The 15326-nt window shown below is 36.8% G+C and overlaps 1 protein-coding gene across 2 annotated transcripts in view; it reads right to left on the bottom strand.

The window, feature by feature from the left end:
• Positions 1–7337, bottom strand: part of LOC149544325 (uncharacterized) — a 39888-nt gene extending 32551 nt beyond the window's left edge. Inside the window, exon 1 of one of the 2 annotated variants that reach the window (XM_089798787.1) lies at positions 4806–7337. In XM_089798787.1, the coding sequence (XP_089654913.1) occupies positions 4806–7141 (2336 nt within the window). In that variant the 5' untranslated portion in view covers positions 7142–7337. The remainder of the gene's footprint in view (positions 1–4805) is intronic. The other variant, XM_089798786.1, reaches the window with a different exon arrangement.
• Positions 7338–15326: the final 7989 nt, after the last annotated feature.

Genomic DNA, 15326 nt, shown 5'->3' with positions numbered 1-15326 from the left:
TGGTTATTTCCAAGGGTGGATAGGATCAAATACACATATTTTGGACCAGGACAAAGAAAAGATGAGATATAAATAATGAGGTGCCTATTTGTTAGACTTGGCTTCATGGTGTTGGCATTAGTGGTCATTGATGTCAAAACCTCTCTGGTGGTGTCAGTTGTTGACAGGTTTTTGGAGTTTTGATGTATTTAGTGAACGGTCAGCATGGCAATGAGACAGATGTTTTTTGGATACGTACAAAAGTTGTTCATAACACAGACATCTCATACTTCCTGATGCACCTTTATGCTTGTTGGTCGTTGGTGATTGTTACAACTGTGAAGCACTCATTCAACTGTCCTCAATACCTATTCCTCAATATCTATTCTATTGTGCAGATTGTCAGATGTTTTGGCCATGATGTGTTATGGCTTTTTGGTTTAATAAGTGGTATAGGTGTTTTTAAGTTTCTATCTTTTGGTCTTGGTTGTGGCATTTTAGCTGTGTCAACAGTATGTGGCAAAAACTGTAATATCTTAAGCATGTCCTATAGATCATAATGAAGCGTACGGGTAAAACTTATGTATTTTCTTGATTTAGGTCAAATACTTGTAATTAAATGCAATAGTCATTACACCATTGATATTATAGGTTTTCTTGTTTGAAGTCAACATATGTATACTTGGATATTGATACAAATAAATAACCTTTTAGTATCAGTATGGGTGCATGTAAGATGGTGAGAACAAAGGTGAAGAGAAAAGACCACAAGTGCATATTCTATATAGACTTGTGGTAGTTCATTCGGGGAGGTGCAAGAAATAGTTGACTAATTGTAGAGTTTCAACAACTATACTCCATAACTATTTCAAATTTCATCTTTCATTTACTGGCTTTAAGCCTATTCAGTATTGACAGTGAGCCCTCTTGTATTCCTGGGCATAGCCACCTTGGCAGTGAAGCCTATGGCTAATACCTCTTGTTGCAGTGAGCATTTCTTGCAGTTATCCCTTGTCGTGAAAATCACCTTAACTGGTGTTTTCATTTCATGATAATTAGCTTCTCCATGTTTTTTTCATAAATTTGACTTTCCACATAAATCTTGGTGTTGACCATATTGGCATTTCCGTGCTTCAATGCTTGTCTTTGTTATGGTAATTTACTATGCTTCAATTCATAGATCTCAAGTACTAGTTGATGGTTGTTAGATATTTATCAACAGTTGAAAAGTTTTTTGAAGTGTGTGGGAATAACTAAGTCAGCCCCCTCTCAGTTATTTGTCCTCTTCAACAATTGGTATTAGAGCCTAGTCCCTTGTTGATAGAGCTTAACTGCTCGAGGGAGATCTTGGATGGTTGAACAAATAGAAGGAGAGTACTACTTAGATGAGGATTGGCAAGTCATGTTGAGCTGTATAGAGAGTACCGGATCTGAAAATGAAGAGCTTAAAGATAATTTGATAGAGGCAAATGCATGCATTACAAAACTCAGAGATCAGATCTGAAAGTTTGAATCTTACAGTTTCTATCAAGATTATTTTACTGTATGGGCAGGTGGGAATAGATTCTCCAGATGGGTCTTTTTAGGTGTCCCTAAGCTAGTAGGCTAGAGAACACCATAACTAGTTAATGACAATTTATCAAGTCATTAGATGGAAATTCCTCTAGGCAATTTTGGCCTTAGTATTTGTTCCTATTTTAATAAAACTAATGCATTTTTGGCTTAGTTGCAAAAAGATTTACTGTTAGATTCACTCTGTTGACTTGGGATGGACATTATAATACAAATAACTTTAAAGCGTGCACATAAATTGCATATTAAGACTTCTATATGGTTTATTGGACATGATTTTTCCTATGTCTTATGACCTGTGGCCGTAAATATGTTTGCATGGGTAAATTACAGCTAAGTTTGGCATGAATGATCCATGTAGCTTTCAGAGTGGAACCCCTTTTAAGTTTCGTAGTGGTACAATTTGCGATGAAGTTTCGAAGGCACTAAGACTGATCCTCAACTGCTAATAATAATATGGTTTAGGTGTGAAAAAATATTTGTTATTAGACTAAGGTATAACAACAATTAATTGGTGTCCATGTTGAAGATGGTCCTTAGAAAGAAATGTGATCTTTTCTTAATATGGTGGTCTGGAATGCATGCTACCTGAATAGTTGAGTCCCATTAGGTTTGCATTCATGGACTGCCTTTGCCAACTGCTCCTATAATAAGTGTTTTGTGTTGCTGTGATAACTATAAGATTTAATAGTAAACATCCGACACTTCAAGAACATCTGTGAGACCAAAATAACTTCTACTAGAGAGAAAATGTTTAGAATAGCTTGCTGGATTATGGACATTTGAATAGATGAAAATGTACACGAGAGGCCTTCCTTATAAACGCAGGATGATAGATAGGTTTAGACAAGAATGTGATATGTATATTAATGCTTTACAATGAGGCAACTACATCAAAAAATTCTTAAATGACCTAGGTAACTAGAATTCTGTAAAAGTCAAAAGATAAGATCTTATGTAGACAGCTGAGACTTCGAGATCAGATCTTATTCACACCAACAATAAGTCAAGAAGACTGATTCTATAACATGGAAGGAATCAATTCAAATCAGCAGACTCACATGGACTGCTTATACTAATTCCCTTGTGTGGTTATTTTCTCAAAGCTTATAAAATCCCTACAATCAAACTTGTGTAGCTAAATAGAATCCTTTAGTATCACAATTGCTAAATAAAAACCTCCGAAAAGATCTAAAATATTGCCTTAATGACTCCCCCATCCTTTAGAAGATGCTTTCTGTGTGTGCAATCTTAGAAATCGACAGAGTCTACAACAGTAAAACAGCTAGACATGTATTGAAGACTGCAGCAGAAGCACTAACACTTAAAAAATTGTTTAGTAACTGAGATACTTTGTGGAGAGCTCAGAAAAGGTAGGAAACACTATAAAAAGTTGTTCCAAGGTTGCATGAGAGACTGATACAATTTGATATACTTTCTGCCTATTTATTCTGTGGGTGCGCAAAACCTCTTTTTCCATCCTTACCAGTCTAGGTTATGATGTGTCTCAAGGATGCCAAGGATATATCATTTCATGACAAAGAATAATAATAACTGAATTTGAAACAAACAAGATATTTGTGTCTGTTACCCAATCAGTTCATTGACTTTGCACTTCTATGAGGACAACAACATTTTGTCTGAATAAGAAATACAAGGAGTATAGCAAGAGTTAGATCAAACACAAAATAAGCATAAGTACATTAGAAGAAAGGAGGTAGACACTTGCATACGCAACTGGCAAACACCATGAGGATACCTTTATGGTTCATTGATGAACTTGGATGACAACATTTTCAATTGCCCTTCACATGTTGCAATGACAGTAAACGATAGAATCAATTCAAAATGGGAGCTTTCCCTATGTATAATAAGAACTCATGCAACCTTTAATATATATATATATATATATATATATACACCATAAGTTACAATGGAATTAGACACATGGAAGTAACCTAACATATGCTAGCCTCAATATTACAAGCAATGAAGTATCTCCCTATACACTCATCAAAATTAATCAATAAGATCTATTTAAGGATTTAATTAAGAAAAAGCTTTAACAGTGTCCAATGAATAGGTTATTGCAGTAGACATGTGTGTAAGTATGCAATGTGGGCTTTGATGATTGTCCTTTTCATTGTCATATTGTTTCGTAGAATTCCTAGTTTCAGTTTGATCATGCAAATGAGGGGTGGGGAAGTCAACTTCTATTGAAGATGCAGTTTTAGAGTAAATTTATGGCTATAAGTAATCCGTGAGCTTAAGGACTTTGTACCTTATATTCTTTCACGGCTACAGGCTTTCCATCAAACCTCACAAGAATGAAGGGCATGATACGTAGCAAATATTCATTGTGATGTAATCCAGTTACATCCTCTACTCTGCCAGAATCTTAGTTACAGGTGAGCCATAAGCAATCATAATTAAATGGTAAAGGAAAATCAGGAATTAAACTCAAATCCATATTACTTCAAGCTGCGATTTGTTTTCTAGAGAACAATTGGAAGATGCTAGTTGCCGCAATGTACATTTGCAATTCTAGAATGAACCTTAGGGTTTGGAAACAGTTCCATCATATTTAGTGACTGCAATAGCTAGTTGCCCATTTAGCCTGCATGATTCAACAGTGACAGCCATGAATTTCAATTTGACAAGTTTCAGATATTCCTTGCATGTTTCTTTCAGAATCACACCACAACAAACATAAATTTTTTATATAGGTATCCAGTGTTACAGCCAATAAACTGTAGATATTTCTTCTGGGCCGTATATCCTGATGTTCTAATAAGTGGTCAGCTCTGAGACAATGTAGATTGATTAAACAATGTAAAGCAAGATCAATATATCTTATGAAATTGATGCTAATTAAGACGCACATTTTGAGAACAGGTGCTAATTAATGAAATGCACTGGGCACAATGACTCAAATTAGGCGAAATTAGATTGTCAATCATACAATTGTTTATAAGTGCATCCTTGGCCTTTCACTGCTATACATTTGAGTTACCTTTTGTGGTAGAAAAGGGTTTCCTGCTTCCATGTTTATCCAATTTGTCTTGTCGTTGGAGCTTTACTAATCATTTGTGTGCATATCTTTTTGAGCTATCTTAAGATCGACCAAACTGAGCATATATCTATATATCTCTATTGTTTTTTATGTTGGCCTATTAGCATCAATGAAAAGAATTTCAAATACTACAAGATGTAGGCGAATGCTTAGATGACTAAAACCAATTCACAATGCGTACCAGATTTGATGCTCGCCATTGGTAGTCCATGGTTCCATACAGATGGAGCAGTTAACGTCGAGATCATTGTCACAATTTTGATAAGTGGTTTGTCCGAATAGAAATGAATTCACACTTTTATCTATGAGATTATCTATTTGTTGCTTCAGTGCATTGAAAGAGCGGTCTAAAAAAGCAGCATTTTCAGGTTTCTGCTCCAAAATGGTTGCCTGCTTCAAGTGTGTGTGCTCAGAAAAATTGCTCCAAGCGATCTCTTTTCTGTTCAAATCATCTTTTGTCTCTTTCAGCTCATCGGACAATTTCTTGTTCTCTTCACTAAGAGAATTTATTTTACGTGTTTCCAACATCAACTGAACCTCCAGCTCACCTAGCCTGCCAACCGTTTCCATATGATAGTCCAGGGATTTTTTCATCTCCTGTAGCTGCGCTGAGAGGATTTTCTTCTCATCAATCGCACTTTTGATTTCTACTTTGGATTGAACCAATTGTGCTTGCAGACCTTTTATCTGATCATCTTTTTGCTTTAAACAATTCTGTGTATTTATGGCAGCTTCAGCTGATTGGATGTTTTTCTGCGTGATCCAACGTTCGAGTTCCTCTTTAACCGTGACAATCTTTTCATTGACGATGTTCCAGGTCGTTTCTTTTTGGCTCAATTCTAGTTTAATCTCATGCAATTCTTTTAGTATTCTGGTGTTCTCTTCAACTTTAGAATTTAGTTCGGCTTTTGTCAAATTGAGTTGAGCTTCCATCTCCTTCAATTGATTATCCTTTCGCTTGTGAAGATCTTTAGACTCCTCTATCTTTAGTAGATAATCTGTTAATGTAATTTCCAATTCTTCGAGTTTTTCTTTTGCCTGCAACAGTCGTGTGTGGTGACCTTTGCACCGATGACCCTTTTTCTTGAAGCCATCCAGAAGAACAGAATTAGCTTCACCTGCCTTGTGATTATGTTCCATTTCTAAATGCTCTGCATAAGAATTGTATGCCTTAGTGCCAGATGAAAGAGCTTCACTTAGTTTGGCATTCCGTTCTTCCATAGAATTTTCAGGTGGGTTAGGTTTGGGTTTTTTGTCTATGAGCAATTCGGTTATAGACCGTAATTTTCTCTTCTGGCCAGCTGATTGAGTTCGGTGCCTGCAGTCAGCTCGAATCGTAGAATCTGATTGAGCTCCAAACACTTCTCCTCTGGATTGCCTACATGGTGTCTGGGTTTGTTCCTGTCTCCTAACCAATTCCCCACCCATTTTAGACTTCTTCAAGCTTTCCTTCTGAGGAGGACATTGCGAACAACAGAATTTACGCGATGGGTTACCTCGTAAGCATCTCTGTGTAATGGCCAAAGCATGATTAGGCTTCTCTGAGTCAAGCCCTTCTCCACGCCTCTGACACTCATTCGTTTCTAATTTCTTCGCTCCTTGAAAACCCACATCTTTTAATCCTTCACTTGTCTCATTCCAACAGACACTTTGATCTCCCACTTCAACCTTCGCCTCCATTAATGGCTCCTTTGCTTTGTCCCAACAGGCATTACCAACACCATTTAAGCTCATCCCAGATGCATTTTCAACAACATTTATGTTCCTCCCACTAGAATTACCTATACATTTTAACTCTTCTTCTCCTTCTTCTTTTTCTTGGATACAACACCCACTATTTATCTCAGACTTTACTAGTCCAGGGACCTGATTAAGCAGAAGCACGGCATCATATGGAACAAAAGCAGAGAACCCCTTCTGCAGTCTGGCAAATGCCAGTGTAATTTTCTGTGCCATAAGTCTAGAGTAGTTTATATTCACCCTATCCATAAGCCCATCAATGCTATCCATACGCTCATTCACACTAAAAGTTGTACCTTTAATCCCATACAAATGCTGCACTACCAATGACAACACACACTCCCTCGTCTTATTGTTACAATTCACACTACTCTGTACAGATGCCCTTTTACCTGTAATGCCCGCAGAAGCCAAATTGCCAGGACACCATGTCTGGATACTGAGCTCCGTTTCCATACCCACATCCAACTCCTCCACATGGGCACCCCAAAACCCTGAGTCCAAATCCTGAAGAGTTAACCCAGTAGCCTTTGCAATGACATTGTCTTTGACAGAAATAACATTCACATTCACACTGGAAACATCTTCACGAGCTCTGAAATCACCCACAAACTCCATCATAAGATTATCAATGCTTTCTGGTTGGTGAAAAAGAAGAATGTTTTGAATGAATTGCCTAATTCCTGATCTGAACAGATCTTCCGACTGGTTTTCCCATACCCCATCTTCCCGTTCGCAATGCTTAAAGACGTATCTTGCTGGGTCAGTGGTCATCATTTTGTGTAATGTATGTTCTTGCTTGGAAGTATGCACTTTATGTAATCGATGTTGTAGTATTGAGCTGAAAAAATGTCTTCTGGTTATAGATGAAGAATGCCAGCCAACGTTATTGTACTGCTACAGAACCCGTTTGTCTGATTATGTTCTTTTCAGATGTTTGCCATGTTCCAGGTGAATTTGACACACGTATTTTGTTCATGTCTACATCTCCTCCACGTATCAGATTTGAATAATACGATGTTTGCAAATGATGTCTGATAAGGTATAGGTATAGCATCCATGCAAATTATACCTGTTTTAAAGCGTAGACATAATTTATTTAAATATTAATTTCTTAATTTAGATATTCATACGTATTTTCTTATTTAATTAATGATTTAAAAAATATAATTAACCAGATTGATAAAAATTATAACTTATTCAAAGTTCTAAAAGTGATTAATTTTGAAATTATCAAATAAGATCATGTGTTTGGTGATGTAAAATATATTTTAGTCATGTGCAATAACATTAACATATATGAAGGAAAAATATATATTTAATCTTTATAGTGTGAATTGTGTACATAGAATGGGTGTACTATGCTTTTATAAGGGTAATTTATGATTATCCTTTGTGAACTTTGTAGGAGATTTGTATTGTAGTTTAAATCTGATAAATTTATTTCTAAAAAGAATGAAAGGATTAAAAAATATTATTATCCCAAGAATGACAAAATTATAAAGAATAAGAAAACACATTTTGTCGGAGAATCAGGGGCAATTGGGATAATAAGGGTTTAAGGAGAAGACTAGTAGCATCAACAACATTTTTCTTTGCAATTGACAACATGGTGTGAGAGAACACTCCTCCAATATTGAGAAGTCAATTTTTAGATGGTTCTAATAGCAAAATATCACTAAACTCAGAATTCCATGCATGCTTTTGACATTACATATGAACACAAGGAGTTTACTTTAGCAACTATGTATAATTCAATAAGACACAAGATGCCACATTATACTATATAGAAGCAAAATGGATCTAGTGAAAAAATGTTTTATCACTTAATGTATTACATACTACACATTGACATAGTCCAATGTGAAGATGGTCCTTATTTTTTCTATGTTGAAGGTTCTATTGTTGTGAGTATTTCTCGATGTAGTGATTGTCATAGCCAAATTTTGTTGTTCAATGTTTTGTTTGTAATAGCTCTTTCCAATTCAGAATAACATATGTGAGGGGAACAAGAACAAGGAGAAATTAGGGGGTTGGTGAAAATAGTGGTAATTTGGAGAAAATGAATTTCACTCACACCTAGAAAGGCCAAAATCCTATGAATTAACACTAAATTTATCAAAATTGGAGATTGTGAGAATCAAGGCTAGTTTTTGTCGATGACATGCATACTGAGGTGGTGTGGATGTTGAAGGCACTGGCATTAGTGATGGCGTAATGCTCCAAATTAGAGTTTGGTAAAAACATTTATGCAATTGAATTTCTTTTTTTTTATAAGGTTGACATAATTTTTTCCTAATTTTAAAAAATAATTGTTTAATAAATTTTTTTTGAAAAATGTCTAACCCACTTTTTAAAATAAATTTGAATGACCATACTTGTTTAAGGTATAGACTTGTTGTACATGTACATCTATGTATACAACTATGTTAGCAAGCAAACCATTCCTTTAGCAACTCCACCAAATATAAAAATGTATCCATATTTGTCCACTTCACAATTTTTGAACAAAATCTGCTACTTTTAGCAATGGAGAATATTTTGGGCAACCATGGTATATTCTATCCAAGAGAATTTTTTTTATTGGAAATGCACTTTTTCTATGAACAAAGTATTCTTGGAACACTTAGCGATGATTAGATGATTGCCAAATTTTGCTCACATTTTTGTATTTGAGTAGTTTGACTTCTTTCACCTAAAGAGTAGCTTGTGGTTTTGTTTTCCTCTCTTTTTTACACTTTTGGAGCCATAACTTAAGCAAATGAACTTCATTTTTCAAATCTTGAACATTTTGAGAAAGCTCTTCGAGTCCTTTACATAGATCTCAATTCCTCTTTTCTAGAATTTTCATTAGGTACATACAAGTTTTAAAATTATTTATTTTGATATTTCTGAACTATCATGTTGTAGGAGGATTTGTTTTTTCTTGTGGTAGGGGTTTTCTCTTTTAGTTGTATAGTATGGGGGATTTTACTCCATCTCCTTATCCTTGTTCTTAGTGTAGTGAGTCTCCATTCAAAATAAACATGAATAAGTAATATAAGCCTTGTTGTTTTTGTGAAAAGGTGTGAAATTAGGTAAATAGGTGTTGACGAAACTAGAGACCTCAAAGGATCCTTGCTATGCAACACCATTATACTTTAGCACTTCAATCTTCTTTATCAAAAAAAGAGAAGGTCATGATATATTTGCATGGACCATGCCTCCGTCTTCTACTTATAAATATAAAGTTTTAGTGGACCTATTATATCTCTCTTTGTCAGCATTATTGGTGTTGGGTGATGCGACGCGCTCCCCTGCCCACAGGTGGTTAATTATGTGGTGTTCCATGTTCACTAACAGTCATGGCTTTTGGTGCAACGGAAAATGGGCCCTACAATTGGTATCAGAGCTTGGTTTTGGCCTAGTCATGGGTTCAAATCTCCCCGGTGCCTTCTCGACCCGCGTAAGCACCTGGTATGCGCGTCAAGGGGGAGATTGTTGGGTGATGCGACGCGCTCCCCTGCCCACAGGTGGTTAATTATGTGGTGTTCCATGTTCACTAACAGTCATGGCTTTTGGTGCAACGGAAAATGGGCCCTACAATTGGGGCTTTACTACTTGTGTTAGTGCTTCATTAGTTGTATAGTTGGTCATTTTAAAATATTGGCACCATTATCTTTGAGTAGCGATTTGTTCTTGCATGCTTAAGTAGCATTGTTGGGGCCACCCATACATTTTGTGTGTCATCTGAATCTTTGATGAATAGATGTTTTATCTTTCATTTTGAGTTGTTCATTATTTGAGTAGTGTCATTAAGGGCACTTGTGTAGATTCTCGTCCTATACATTTTGTATGTCATCTGAATCTTCAATGAATAGATGTTTTATCTGTCATTATTTGAGTAGTGTCATTGAGGGCACTCATGTAGATTCTTTTCTTCTATATCTTCAACTAATAGATGTTTGGCCCTTTTTTCATCTATTCATTATTTGAGAAGTGTCACTGGGGGCATGCATGCAAATTGATTCTGATCACCATTTTGGTTTTGGAGAAGGTTCTTCACTCAACACTATGTCACTTATTATTTGATAGATCTATATTATTATTATTTGATAGATTTGTGTTATTTTTAGTTCATATAGTTGCATCTCTATTTTATTTTTTTTCTTTATTTTTGGATACATTCATTTTACATGGGTCCCTAGTTAGGCCTTTTGTTGTTGGGACACATTCATGCATTCCATGCTAGATCATATTTGTCTCCCTATGTTTCACTTAAAGGGTGTGTTAGAGTATACATATTAGTTTCATTAGACAAATTTTCATATGTTGAATTAATCAATTGTGCATGTGCTCAATAATATTCTCATACATTACTTAAACACATGTTTGTACATTGATGTTCTAACTTAAGCTTACTTTGTTGAGCCTTAATTTAGGATAAGATAAGATAAAATAAATTTATTAATGTCCAACAAGAGACCAATGAGGGTCTAAGGGACTAGAAACAATACAAAGGGGCAAACACCAGTAGAGGGAGCACCAAATGGTGTCCACAGAAAGAACGTGAAAGAAAAACAACAAAATAACCAAGAAAAGGGAATAACAATAGCCAAGAACTCCTCATAGGTGAGAAGTAGTCCAGAATGGAAAGGTGGACATTAGGGAAATTAGGTACTCTGGAAGGTCACCTCTGAGGTTGCCGAGTGTAATCTTTGTGGGGTCTCACAGATTTGGTATGAACCGAGATAGTGTAGAGAGGCCACTTTGATCCTTGGGTTGGAATTGTAGGACTGAAGAAAGAGGTGATAAGCTACATAGGGGTCGATGTCGAGCAAAGCTGGAGCTGTATAGTGTGCTCACAAAGCTGCATGGTCTCCTGAAGATAGAGTGCAAGACAATATTGGTCAATATATCTGAAGAGTGAGGGAAGAGATCGACACTCTCTGAACAAACAATAGAAACTCCCTTAGACCTCATAGTAAATGGGACAATGAAAAATAAATGAGACTTGGTCTTGACCTCCCTGATGTGACAAAGTCGACAGATCCTTTCCTCCCTATCAATCTGGTGATCAATCTGAATATGTAGCCAGTGAGAACCCACCCCGAAAGATCCCAAGGAGATGTGAAGAGCACGAGCCCAACAATGGGTGAGGTACTAGGGACGTAAGATGATCTTGTCTTGGATCTCAAGAAGGTGCTCAACATAGAAAGCCATGCATGGATGAAGCCCACTTGGAGGATTCCTCCAAGTCATGATAACATATTGTCTGTAGATGTCAAGTCTAATATGCTCATTCAACTCCCATTGAGGTGGAAGAAGATGAGCTAGAGCGTCTAGAGAAAATTGGAGGGGGGAAGATGATCCAAACTAATACCAATTGAGCCCAAGAGAGCAGAGACTTGGGTGCACCAATAATGAGACCTATGACTAGAGTCTGAACTCGCCACCTCCATTGAGGAACAATAAGCCAAGTAGGAATATCTGTAATGATCATCAAAGGAATCGACGAAGCTCTAGAGCTGGTGAAGTTGCCAAACTAAATCAAAGATGGTCCCCAATCTAAAAGGGTGAGCACCAAACTTAACCAGAACGATGTTGTGTGGTGTGAACCGGTGACATCTGATAATGTGCTAAAGGAAAAGAGTTTGGACTCTCTCAAAAAAGGCCCAGTTAGACTCCAAGAGAGAGGGACCCCAAACAGTAGAACCATAGAGGATAGTTGGCTTGACTAGGGAGTCAAGAAGAGACATCTTGGTAATGGTGTCCTGGAAGTGGTGTCGAAAGCACTGTCGCTCAAGAATAGCAAGGGAGCCGAGCCCGTTGTTGACTCTAAGTTGCATGGCTGGGCTCAAGCTGAATTGAGGTCCAAAAAATTCAACCCCCAAGTAAGTATATGAAGATGCAATCTCGATCTCAGTACCCTAGAAGTAAAAATGGAGATGGGATGTCCTTAAATAGTTGAAGACCATAACTTGAGTCTTGTCCAGATTTACAACTAGCTCATGTGAGTCGTAGAAAGAGGCCAAGCCATCAAGGAGCCATTGAAGTCCATCAGGAGAAGATGCTAGGAGAATCACATCATCAACAAATAGGAGAGTAGAGATCAATACCTAATGTAAATAATGACCATCACCAAGGAGTGAGCAATCATAGAGAAAAGCCTCAAGCTCATCGATGTAGATGCCAAGGAGAGTGGGGGAAAGAGGACAATCCTGTTTCACCCTGATAGTGCTCTAGATAGGATCAAAGAAGCCATATGGAGACCTAAATCTGCCCACAATGCGTTCGTATAACCTCAAAATAGCTGTAAGAAGAATCTTTGAGATCCCGATGTCCCTAAGATGTTGAAAGAGAGCCACCCGAGGAATAAAGTCAAAAGCTTTGCAAAAGTCAACAAAACAACAATAAACTTTCACCGAGTGGTGGTGAGTATCCTCAATGATGTTCTATAAAGTCAAAATGTGATCAATGGTCTAAAAATATGAACAAAAACCAGCTTGACCTCTAGCTTGACAATGTCACTAATTGAGATCACTAGATAAGATACCGTTTAGCAAAGTTGCATAGAGTTTGACAAAGGTATGCCCAACCATAATGGTCCTATAGTTTTTGAGGTTAGAGGCTAGTCCAGATTTATGGATCAAATAGATAATATGTCATCACCAAGAGTTAGGGAAGCCAACACAAACCACTCAATTAAAGAGCACTGTAAGAAAGGGACCTAGGAAAGAGATACCTAAATTGAAGAATTTAGCTTGAAATCCTTCATCTTCTGGAGTTCTACTATTGTTCATAACTCTAATTGCCTCACTAATGTGGGAGAAGGAGAAGAGGTGACAACGGGAGGTGGGGAGGATAAGATGGAGAGGGGCCTAGCTAGGAATATCATAGAGTGTGGAAGTGTGGGAGGCAAGGGAGTGAAAGTCCAAAGTAGAGGGAGGATGGGGGGGTGGCGAGGAAACATGGTGTGCCAAAAGAGCTTTGGGAATTGGAAGAACATGGCACAAAGAGACTTACACTGCATTAAAGTGAACTTCCTTTTCTTATGGCGAAGAAAGAAGTAATAGTCTAGCCTCAATTGTGAGGAAGAGGAGGAAGAAGTAGTGGGTGGAGCAGAGCAAAGCATGTGATGAAAGGATTTGCAGTCCTCATTAAACTACTGATTCATGGGGCAAGACTTGTGAGTGGGACTAAGTGTTTGAAGAATTTTTTGTGAAACTATGCTTCGAGGAAGCTTTGAAGAATTGTGGTTTTGGAGAAGATTTATGAAGCAAGGAGAACTTTGAAGGATTTTTGAATGGCAGGGTTTTAACGGAAGAAATAGCAGGTGAAAATGTGTGCCCATTTTGAATGTAGATTGATCGAGCAGAAGGGTAATGATAAAGTGATGCAACTTGAAGATGATGGTTTTATGTTGATCGATGCAGACAACCGAATGGATGATGGGTGAAGTTTCTCAGGGTGGTTGGTTTTGATGGGTGATTTTAGGTTTCTGGTTTCAGAACACTGGTTAGTAATATTTATGTTGTAAAGGGTTTGGATAGTGGAATTGGCCTTTTGCAAATCGACCATCCATGTTGTTTATAGAGTTTCAATGGACCTATCATGTCTCTCCAAGGTCAACATAATGGGGGGTTTCTATTGTTGGTGCTAATGTTGCCTTTCTTATGTAGTTGTTCATATCTTTAAACTATTGGTGCCTATAATTTTTATTAGCATCTGTTCTTCTAGATTAAGTAGTGTCATTGGTGTTATCATATAATTTAATATGACTTCTGCATCTTTAAATGATTTTTTTTTTCATGTATACATGTTCATTTTTATATAGATTTGTTAGAGGCATTCATGTGGATTGTTACCTTCTACATCTTCAAGTGAAATTTTTTTTTTCCATCTGATTATTATTTGAATAGTGATGTTATATAGATTGATCCTAATCATTATCTTGGTTTTAGAGAAGGTTCTTCATTCAGTACTATAACAATATTTTTTGGTCAATAATAATAGATTATTTTATCAATAACTAAAATTTTACATTACATAGTAAACAACATAGATGGCCAATTTGCATGAGGCCAAAACTACTAACCAAACCCTTTACAACATAAATATTACTAAGTTAGTGTCCCAAAACCAAAAACCTAAAATCACCCATCAAAACCAACCACCCTAAGAAACTTTACCCATCATCCATTTGGTTGTTTGCATCTATCAACACAAAACCATCACCTTCAAGTTGCATTGCTTCATCATTACCCTTCTGCTCCATTAATCTGCATTCAAAATAGGCACACATTTTCATTTGCTATTTCTTCCTTTAAAAACTTGCCATAAAAAATCCTTCAAAGTTCTCCTTGCTTCATAAACCTTCTCCAAAACTATAATTCTTCAAAGCTTCCTTGAAGCACAGTTTCACAAAAAATTCTTCAAACACTTATCCCCATCCTTCCAAAACTCCAAAAATATCTCCATAACCTTGATACTGAGAATGTTTTGATAATAATAAAAAAGGTTTATCCAAAATTCTTTAACCACATTTTCTGACTGCTACCCATCCACCCAAACTTTCATTAGAAACTCCCCATACCATAATTCAGAGATGTGGAAAAATCACACGCACTACTAGCCTCCGTTGTTGTGATGTTTACGATCTTCACCTTCTCGGGGGAGCCATTGGAAACCCTATCACACTACGACCATTTTTTGCTTGGAAACACTGAATTTCCTCCTTTAACTATAACCAAGCTTCAACATTTTCATCCTTATAGGTCCTCTGGTTTACTCTTTAGGCCACTATAAGAAAGAAAACCTTCCCACCTTATTCCCTTCATCCTTATTTGCAAAGAGTTCACTATAATTGAAGCCATAGCCTGAGAAAGCCTACTCTAGGATTTAATCAATCCTAAAAATTAGGTTTTGGGGGAATAAAGCCTCTATAACCTGTTGGACCATTGGTGTGTCCTTGTTCAATTCC

The sequence above is a fragment of the Cupressus sempervirens genome, chromosome 8 (genome assembly GCF_028749045.1).
Source record: "Cupressus sempervirens isolate cs-2001-9-10 chromosome 8, ASM2874904v1, whole genome shotgun sequence".
In the NCBI taxonomy this organism is placed as follows: Eukaryota; Viridiplantae; Streptophyta; class Pinopsida; order Cupressales; family Cupressaceae; genus Cupressus; species Cupressus sempervirens.
Note: the sequence above shows the minus strand (reverse complement) of the source record. Positions and strands in the feature narration are given on the sequence as shown.